The sequence below is a fragment of the Rutilus rutilus genome (genome assembly GCF_951802725.1).
Source record: "Rutilus rutilus genome assembly, chromosome: 9".
In the NCBI taxonomy this organism is placed as follows: Eukaryota; Metazoa; Chordata; class Actinopteri; order Cypriniformes; family Leuciscidae; genus Rutilus; species Rutilus rutilus.
In genome coordinates this window covers 22,336,344-22,346,831 of record NC_140223.1, presented here as the reverse complement: position 1 = coordinate 22,346,831, position 10,488 = coordinate 22,336,344, and the positions used below count along the sequence as shown (strand labels likewise).

At 39.3% G+C, this 10,488-nt stretch overlaps 1 protein-coding gene across 1 annotated transcript in view; it reads right to left on the bottom strand.

Moving 5' to 3' along the window:
* Positions 1-3,205: 3,205 nt before the first annotated feature.
* ankrd13b (ankyrin repeat domain 13B) overlaps positions 3,206-10,488 on the bottom strand; it is a gene marked incomplete at its 5' end in the record, with an annotated part of 22,606 nt that continues 15,323 nt past the window's right edge. Inside the window, 10 exons of the mRNA XM_084419595.1 lie at positions 3,206-3,979; positions 4,451-4,527; positions 5,003-5,166; positions 5,439-5,615; positions 5,730-5,887; positions 7,600-7,730; positions 7,857-7,921; positions 8,618-8,699; positions 10,014-10,080; positions 10,296-10,481. Coding sequence (XP_084275721.1) covers positions 3,784-3,979; positions 4,451-4,527; positions 5,003-5,166; positions 5,439-5,615; positions 5,730-5,887; positions 7,600-7,730; positions 7,857-7,921; positions 8,618-8,699; positions 10,014-10,080; positions 10,296-10,481 — 1,303 coding nt within the window. The 3' untranslated portion in view covers positions 3,206-3,783. The remainder of the gene's footprint in view (positions 3,980-4,450; positions 4,528-5,002; positions 5,167-5,438; positions 5,616-5,729; positions 5,888-7,599; positions 7,731-7,856; positions 7,922-8,617; positions 8,700-10,013; positions 10,081-10,295; positions 10,482-10,488) is intronic.

Below are 10,488 nucleotides of genomic sequence, written 5' to 3'. Positions count from 1 at the left end.
TCTGTCTGTGTTCAGTGGCTATTATATTTAAAATATTCTCGTCATGGTACCTGCACCGACTGACTTTGATTAATATTATTCATTGAGGTTGACTCATCACTTAGCTAAAGCTTCCTCTAGACTGCTGATTCATTCTGGGAACAGCATCGATGCTTAAAACACTCTCCTGATAATCCCAAAATAATCGTGGGAATGAAGGTGTTTGAAGCCTTTGGCGAATGACACGAAGCAAATTCAAATTATTTTTGTTCCTGCTGTTGATAAAATTTCACCTGTCATTTTTAGAAGGAACGATACATATTAGGCAGGCCTAGATGGTGAACACAGCACAATCAATTATGTTATCTGACATTTAACAGTCTCTTATGTACTGTGCTTGCTAATCACTGAAAACTAAAACTTAAAAAATCTGTTTTCAGTAATTGAAATAAAGCTGAAATAATATATAAATATTAGATTAAAAACTTAAATTAGACATGTTGCTATGGCCCACTAATTTAAGTTTAAAGGAGCTGTATGTAAGAAATGTATTTCAATTAATCATAAAATGGCCCTGATATGTCACTAGACATTAAGAAAGCCAGGATATTGTCATTTAAAAAGTGAAGTTGCAGCCCTCAACTGATGTTGATGTTGTCATGTTGTGTTTTGGCCTGAAGCGCCACCCTCTACCTTTCTACTAATCACGAAGTCAGTAGTGTTTCGGCATCCGGGTTGCCAGCTCTGCTCTAGTTACCACAGCTGCAGCTCCTTGTAGCAGCCTACGTTCCTGCTGGATCCTGCAGCATATCTGGCAACCTCGAGTCAGGGGGGAGGGGGAGGGGATACTCCGCTCTACAGTAATTTGAAAGTGATTGCAGTACCAGTTTTGGCCACAATCTTACATATGGCTCCTTTAAGTAAAAAAAAAAAAAAAAAAAAAAAAAACCCACTTCAAAACTCAAAACAAGACTCACAATGTGAGGATCTTGTAACTTTACAAGAAAATGAACTGCATGATATTCAGACTATATGGTTTTGGTTTTTACAGAATACTATGGTACTTCCATCTCCTTACCATGCCACATGTACATGCATATTTTTCTGCAGTATGATCAAGCACAAGACCTTTGCTTTTAGAACCACAAACCTTTAAATTTAGTGACGCATTAATTCCCAACGCTTGAAAATTCAAGTTAATTTAGATGTCTTACCCTTTATTCGGAATGCCTTTAAGTTACAAATGTGAACAATATATTTCAGTCACATACAGACACAACAGCAGCACTCCACACAAACCACAGCATCAACCAAAAAAAAAAAAAAAAAAAAAGTTCAATATAAATAATGCTATTATATGCTATACTAAAACATTGAGTCATATCAAGCATTTCTGAACCCAGGCATTCACAAGTCACACAATCACAAGATCAATCCTACGTGTTTATTAGCTCTGTCTCTAGACAGTGCCATCAGATCCGCTTCCTTTGAAAACTGATGGTTAATCCCTTGTGTTTTTACACTGAAGCTTTTCAGAAGTGGAGTATGGCCATGTTTCCTAATTTGTTTTTCAGATTCACCTGATACGTCAAACCCTGAGGGCACGTCAATCAGGCCCAGAATAAATCTGACTAAGGAGACGGATCTATTTTAAGATTCTCCAATAAAACTTTCCCCTTCGTCTGCGCTCAGGGCATTATCTCTGTGAGTGATTCCTCCTTTCATGTTTTATTCCAGAACTGGCACCCCTTATAAAAGCACAATTAGATTTCTGATTAGCTACCGCAGGTGTTCCAGTCATGAGACAATGAGCTCTGATGGGTGTGTTGAAGGAAGCACTGAACGGAGGCTGGGAAAGAAACGGTGTCGTCGAGTGATGAATGCATGTCGTGACAATTACACTGTTTAAAGTACCCAAGAGTTGATATGAAAGATCAACTTAGCACCATTTGAAGTAGAACAATGAACAATTAATGTATTTTTTTTTCTGAAAAGTGCATTTAGGACACATGATGAATATTGCAATGAGCATTTGATTCAGATTCAAAGGAATCATTTAGTCATTATTGACGTTTACCTGAAAATGGCTTGTTTGTTTTCCATTCACTCTTCTTATTAACTGTCAGTTGTGCCGTTCCAATAATTTCTCTAGTGTTCGGATTATCAAGCTGGCTAATGGTTAAAAATCACGCCGTTAATAGTGCACAAAGGGTGGGTGCCGACCTGCTGTCATCATAACGCAGGGTTTGACGTTCCCTTTAGGGCGCTTGCACACTACAAAAAGTATGGCGGAGGATTTTATGGGTGTGACTGCATGAGATTCATTTTGAGGGTGTGGAAAGAACTGGATTAAGGCCTGTTCACACCAAGACCAATGTGAAAATTTGGTGTGATAAACATTTTAATTTGAAGGACCAAAAATAACATTTTCAAGCCACAAAGCCAACCAAGATTCAAGTTTTTGGTCATGTGCCCAGAGATGCTGCAGTTACATAAAACTATGATGTAGTGGCCCTCGCGAACACTAAGGGTGTTTCTCAATATGCGTTCTTCAGCGATCTTGCGTCCTTGTGTTCTCGTTTTACGTCATCATTAACCGTCGAAGTTCAGACCCAATTCTCAAGAACGCAAGTACACAGGAGGCATGAAAGAACCCGGATGTGTTCTTGATACCGAGGATGCATCGAATGCAGACTTGAGCTAGTACTCGCCTGGTGTCCCAGAAGTCATTGCGGCCGGTTCCGAGTTCGTTCTTCCAAGGAAGCTTGGCAAGACCGGTCTCCACGAGAACAGAAGTCCGTTCTCTGCGTTCTTGGAATTGAGAAACAGCCTATGTGAGAGTAAATAGCACGAGAATACTGAACCAGCTCTCTTTTCTCTCTACCCTTGCACTAAGAGGTGTTTGATAAACACTACACCAAATACCAAAATCTAAACGTCTCTTTGAAAACATGCTGATACGGTTTGACTTCCTTTATTCTCTGTAACAAGCAGATGTCGGAAACGGAAAGTAGTGGGGTGTTTCTGCTTTTCCACGTACAGTGAATTTGTGCCGAACAGTGATGCTGGTGTGAACAGGTCTTTAGTTTGAAATCAAATTGGAATACGTCAAATTAGATTTCCGAAATCATAGCTGGACCCGCCTGTCTGAGATTCTCAAAGTTCAGCAGGTTAACGTACCGACATTAGAGTATATGCAGCAAAAGTATTTTTTTTTAAGTGTCACTTTCGCAAACATTTGCGTTTTTCTTCATACGTCCTTGTGAATGCTGCATTCCCATCAAATCGAGGTGGATTTGCAGCATTAACTCTTGTGTGTAAGTGTCCTCCCACATTCTATTAGGAGACATCATGACCCCTCAATCCAAGTGCAGTGAATTGTGTGTATTAACAACCAAAACTAAAGTTCTTTAAATCCATAATGTGAAACTGAAAAGTGACAATTTCCCTCGAATTCACACCTACCGGTGAGTATGCAGGAACTCTGGGTGAGCGCTTGGATGATGGCTTTAAGAAACAACGGTAGGATACGCAGCTCGGACTGTCTCGGTCAAAATTGCACATTCACACGATAGGAGACCAGACTGGTGCAGATCAGTCAGTGGATTGCCATGAGTTTAGTAGTTTGTGTTTGTAAACTTGCAGAGTCAAGACAGAGGGTTCTCTGTGATTCTGAATGACTCATTGGAGAGTTCCAGTTCTTTGGAAGAAGAGGGTGGGGCGTTTGGGAGTGGCCAATCGTAGTTCACGCTGGTTACAGATCCCCAGGCATGCTGTGCCACCCCTCGCTTCCCAATGGCCCTGTCACTTTTCCATGAGTGACAGCTGTATGATACGCTGCAGTTCCTCTTCCTCTCGTCTTCGACGTAGCTCCGCCTCTTCCTGCTCGCGGGCGGACAGCGCCATGGCTATACGCAGCTGCTCATCGTAGCTGCGCGGTGGCTTATTGGTCGGTGTTCTGCGAGGGCTCTCCACGGTGCTGGGTTTGTGCTGTGGGGTTCTGGGTAATGCAGAAGAAAAGAAGTGACTGAGATTTCTGCTAACAGAAGATTGAAAGTGTGATAAAATATATGTGTATTAATATATGCGTCATCTCTCCAGCGCTGCAGGAACGGAAAGACGTTCATATATAATACTATATTAATCACATTTTATTCATTTTCACTTTAATCGCGACAGTTGTTATTAATTATATCTGGGGTGAATTTTTGTAAATGTCTTTAACTTTTTAACTGATTCGGATTCATGTCGGCATCTCAACCTGTTTTAAAACTCTGTGAGGAGCAAACGGAGGTGAGGAGAGAGAGATGAAAACCCCAGTGAATTTCTATGAGCTTCACTGAGGCTGTATTGACAGTCATGCCTGTGTCAATAGCTCCAGTAAATGTGATGAGAGTGTGATGCTGTCCCTGCCTGTCGTGTGTGAGATGTGACTACAGGAGACAGTAGGAGCAGAATACTGACTGCAGACCTTTCATGTCGGCTGGGGTCACAGGACAGAGAGTGTGTTCCCGGCTTACTGTTGGTCAAAGCCTCCCAGATCGTCACCTGTGAGTGAAACAAATGGGCTATGTGTAAAAGAGGGGTGAAATGTTAAGGGTTATGTTAACTTCCAGGGTTGCTGCTCTCTATAGGAATCATAAGACTTTAATTTAAAGAAGCCAATCACACAATTCTGATACGACATTGTCTTTTTTTTTTTTTTTTACTCTAGGAAATGCCACATTTCATGCTACTTGAGTAGCTAAATGTATGATTTTTTTTTGTGAACTTGCATTATAAGGGCTTTACATACATAAATATGGCTCCACATAGCTGTATATTAAACATCAAACATTCTCAGAATGACTGTTTGACTTTGTTACTTCATGCAGCATTTTTGGATCCAGTAAGGAAAGAAAATTAATTTGACGCCATGTTGTTTCGTGGTTGGTTAGGACATGGTGTAAAAAGGTATATTTCTCTATTTTGTGGACACCTATGTGCATCTGTTAACATGCAAGTGTGTGATTGCATCTCAGACCTGGTCATATTCTGATCCAGCCTCAATCAGGCTCTGCTGGATGGCATAATGTAGCAGATCATCCTCTTCTTCTCTAATGTTTTCCCTCTGGTTTCCTCCTAAAACGCTGTAGCCCCGCGGAGCCTCAAAAACACAAGGTGGGATCTCTCCTCCACGACATGAGTCTGATTTATAAACAAACACAAAATCAATCAGGACCGGTGCAGAATATTGTGGTTAAATGCATTGACCAGAGTTACATCGGTACTACAGACGGCGCTTTAAGAAATGCAGTCATTAAACATTTATCCAATCAATTAGTCTCTGGCCATTAAAAATGGCAAATGCTTTGTCTGAACACGGTATTATTTTGTAACACCGTATTTCTCAATCTGATCATCATCTTAAATAGCTTCTAACAAGCACATTTCCTTGATGGTAAAAGGTTGATTCTTACTTGTGGAGCTAGAGCTGGACACGCTGGAAGAGTCGCTGCCTGGAGACGGCGTCTCTGTCCTGGGACTGTCCTTTTGTCCGTCCCCTTCAGTGTCCACCCGGGGCAAAACACCCTCTTCACAACCATTCAGGTTCCCAAAGGTGATCCGAGCATTTAGGATGTGGTAGATGGGAATTTCTGTTGTGAAGAGATGTCATTGTTGCATTAGCCTGAAAACTTAAATTTTGTGTTTGTTTGTATCCATACTTTGAAAACACATTTTTAGGCATATAGCATGTTCTTTCCACTTACCTATCTTGATTGGAAAGCCAGGAGGCAGACGTAAGGTGATGAAGTCCCTAAGCTTGGCGAACAGAGTGTTGGAGATGGCCATGAGGTCGATGATAGGAGCCACCTGCTCCTCCAGAGATAAAGGGTGAGATTCACACAGCCACAGCTTGGCTTTGAACCTGGGAAAAAACATTCACGTAAGGGCCGTGACACAGCAAGCTGACGGTCGGATGTTGGCCATCGATGAGTATCTGTCGGGCTACTTTTGTGGTGTGTTCCACACGTCAATTTAAGTCAGGTTAACGTCGCCGGCAGGGCCGTCGGTGAGAGATATCGCTCTGATTGGCTGTTCGGTTTAGCGAACGAGTCCGTGCATGACAAATAAAAACGAAAGTGATGAAAGCGAGCAAAGCTCAGACAGAGGGCTGTTTTAATTTTACATCATCTCGAGCCTTCCAATACGCCAGTCTTTTCATTTCAAAATTGGCCGCCTGGAATGAAGAAAGTGATCAACATGATTGATATTCTAAATGGTAAGCATGCGCTGCTTTGTTTACGGTTTGTATATCTGCAGTTCTAGAATCGGTTTCCCTTTGTGAATGAAGAATATAGACTATTCATACCTACTGGTATAGACAGGTATTTCCTTACACGCAGACGCAGAACGCACAAGCTAGTTGGCAGTCGCCTGTAGTCTTTAGTGTTCAAGCTCAGATTTCTGTCCCAGACGCAGCCGACACGAGGCGACAACACAGTCGGCTTTCGTCGCCGCTAGTTCTTTGACGTCGGCTTGGCGTGTATATATATATATATTTTTTTATATATATTTTTTATATATATTTATATATATTTTTATTTTTATTTTATTTTTTATGTGAACTGTAAAAAATGCAGCCTTGGTGAGCAGAAGATACTTCTTTTAAAAACATTAAAAATCTTACTGACCCCAAACTTTTGAACGGTAGTGTATATGATCAATAAGTTATGACAAGATATGTCTTTACATTGCTTTAACTCATCAAAATAAGTTAAGCAATTTTAAACTTCTTTAAAGTTCTATAAGATTCAACTCATTTTTAAAGTCAGTTTAATGTAATTTAAGTTGAAATGACTTAAACATCCAAGTTGATTGGACTTAAAAATTTAAGGCAGCAACTTATTTTTTTACAGTGTGTGTCGATTTTAAAAATTGAATATTCTATAATATAGATAATACCAAATATATATAATCTATATATCAGTTAGCGGAAAGCAAATCTGTAGTGAATTGTAATGAATGATTAGGCAAATTATATTAATTTACCTGCTGCATTTCAACAATTTCACACAAAAGTGTGATGTACAGAACAGCTGATAGACAACAAGTGTATAATCACTCGACTTTCATTGTTTGCTTTATGTTACATACCATGTTTAAATAAGTGATGGAAATTAAACATTTGTATAATTTTGAATTCAGATGTAGTTATTTGGGTTTATCGTTTACAATATAGTTCTTTTGTTTAGGCTACTTCCATGTTATGTTTCCCGCTTGAATGCGTGACATCATAATAACAGATGCCCAACTGTGAGGCACAAGTTTCCCAGGTGCACTTAAAGGCAGCATCATAAGACTATTCAAAGAGGAACACATCTCATTAGTAATGGTTTTAGGTGGGTAAGTATCATTATTACTATTGTTCATACTTAGGGTTTGCATTTAAATAAAGCTTTTATATTTATATTTTTATTTTTGCATTTATTTTGATAGGACTCTTTGAGGAGAGATGGGAAACAATTGGAGAGGAGAGAGTGGAATGGGACTGGGAAAGGACCACATTTTCTGCAGATAATCTAGGTATTGAAAATGTTTCAAAATGAAAATGAAAGCAGTGTTGGGTTGAAACACTACCTTTGTGTTTTGGTGGTGAGGTGACAGGGCTGGCCAATGTCTCTCTGACTCATGTTGGGATTAAAGTACTCCTCAGCCGTCAAAGCCAATGGGTTCGTTGAGGGGCAGGATATCTGAGTCACCATTGTGTGCTGTAAAACAAACACACACACACTTTTGACACAATTTGAGGCTACAGAAGAGACATAATACTAGAAAAGCACTTTAGATGTCTTGATGATAAATGAGCAGATTCTTGACAGGCTCCTTTCACTCACTCCGTTGTTAGGCCCCATGTGCTGTTCAGCGATACCCAGGAAGGATTGAAGAGGTGTCTTGCCGCCTGAGACAAAAACGCAACACACAGCAGGTCATATTACAGAAGATGTGCACAATCCCAAGGATCTGTATTACATCACAGTAACAGTAGACGAGACAAAGACACTGTTTGTTTGGAAAAAAATCTGAGTGGGCATTGAAATAATGAATCATCATATTCACTACGGCATGCCTACCAATGCACACGCTCATTGTGTTTTGTTGAGAGAGAAAGAAAAAACAAAATTTCTTAATCAGTATTTTTGTCCTTAAATGTTATCCTTATGCTCACCAAGGCTGCATTTATTTGATCAAAAATAAAGTAAAAATAGTATTATTGTGAAATATTATTACAATTTAATGGTTCTATATTTTAATATATTTAAAAAAGTAATTTATTCCCATTGTTCCCATTGAAAAATCTGCTGAAACCATTCCACCAGAAATTTCTAAACAACAGATATACACAGAAATTTCAAAAGAATAGCATTCTTTTTTTAAATAGAAAAATTACTGTCACTTTTGATCGAATTAATGTATCCTTGCTGAATAAAAGTGTCAACTTTAAAAAAATAAAATCATACCCTAAACTTTCAAACAGGTATTGTATTGATTTAATAAAATAATTTCAAATGTGTGATTGAGATTTCTGAAAATATAGATAAATGTCAATGTGGGCATGTGAAGATTGTGATTTGAGAAACAAATTGGTCAAACGTACCTTTGGGTTTTGTTTTGTGCTGGTCAGTGAGATGGTCAGTGCGAGTTCGTGTGATTAGCTCAACATTAGAGGCACAGTAAACCTGAAGCAAAGACATATGAGAATATTAGTTGATCATTTGTTTGTTAATCTGCCACATTATATCCCTGACAAAATTAAAACACTCGCTTATCATACAAGAGAATGCTGTTCATGGACTTGACATTTCAAAATATGGAGAACTTTGAAGCAGGTTTAGAGTTTCATGGGCATTTAAGTTGTGAAAATAAAGAGTTGATAATGCATCTAATACTCGATCTACACGACACCATGCTTTACTGACTGTAGTGTAGACACTAGACAGCTTAGCAGTTTGAAATGAGAGCAGTTTACGTCATGTCACATCTCTGCACTCTATTCCAGTGTATTGGGTGTAACCGAATGTTGTTTCATAGCAATTGGTTCCTTTCCAATCGGGTCAGTGGATGAAAGCGAGCTAAAGTTTGCAACTGTGAAACACTAAGTGAATCAAGGCATAAGCGCATGAATATTAATTGGGTCATAGAGACGTTGCTTGGTAACCTTCCAGGAGTCCAGTCAAGTACCTTAATTACTATTCATGAGCCAAGCCTTCACCCATAGTTGGATATGTCAATTTGCCAGCTAATTAGTGCACAATTTAACAGCCTTCCAATTAGCCAAGGATAACTGTCAAGATAAAAAAAAGATATTAAACTTGAAAAAGGCTTATCAGCTAAAGTGTTTAATTACCATTATCATACATCAGTACAACTTGTGTTTCTGAATACTGTGGTGATTCTTAACTGAATTTTTCCGTGCCTGTTGTTATGAGTGGTCTGTGTCTGTTTATGTTTTGGGTGGGTTTGACACGTTTTAGTTCAGTTTCCTGTGTGTCAGTTTGTTTCTATGGTTTTTCATTGATTAATTAAGTTATACAACTGTGGCTTGTTTTGTTGATTGGTTAGTTGGCTCTATTTAAGCCCTGGCTGTGTCCGAAATTGCATACTCTCTTGAGTAGGTACTTATTTTGAATAAGTAATTACTTCACGACCACAAAAAATAAAAATAAAAATACTATACTATACTCATATATAGTATGAGTGTGTGTATATCCAATATATCCAGCTGTATATAAAGAGCTGAGTGATAATTTAGTTGTTGTTTTTTTGCAACAAAATAACAAGTTCGGCAGTTGAGATTTACTATTTATAGTATATATTGCTTTACACGAGTATACTGTAAGTATGCAGGTAAAGTAGGCTCTACTTTACATCCAACTTTTGATATATAAAATCTTTAATTTTTCAACGATATAATGAAATTCATCTGTTTTGCATTTTCTTTTATATTATCAGCAAAACAATTTGAGTGAGATTTACAATGATATAAGCCATACCTTTGATTCATACCCGTTCACCACCTCTGTTTTCTCACTCCGCCAGCCAAGAATGCCTGTTTTATTCCTGCAGAGACATCCGGGCACGTTACCAGGTGGCCGACGTGCCGTGCAGACAGAGGTGAGTCCAATATCACACATTTTATGATGAAGCTTATCCCAAAAGTGCTGGCTCACACTCTCAGCTTTACAGTAAAGCCAAAATAATAGGTTACGATGCCCTTCCTGTCTAAAATTTTAATTGCCGACAATGACTTGGCAATTGTTATGTTATGTGCTCACCTCTCAAAGGAGATGTTCCTGGTGTCAAGCTGCGTGGCCACCACGGGAGCGGATAGACGGGCCGCCACCTGTTCATCGCTGGGCTGCAGCGCCCCCAGAAGGTTCAAAGCGGTTGTGCACGGTCTGGGGGAGGGGGAGGCGGGAGAGGAAGTGTGGCACGGCAGCGTCTCGCAAAACACCAGCTGTCTGTCAT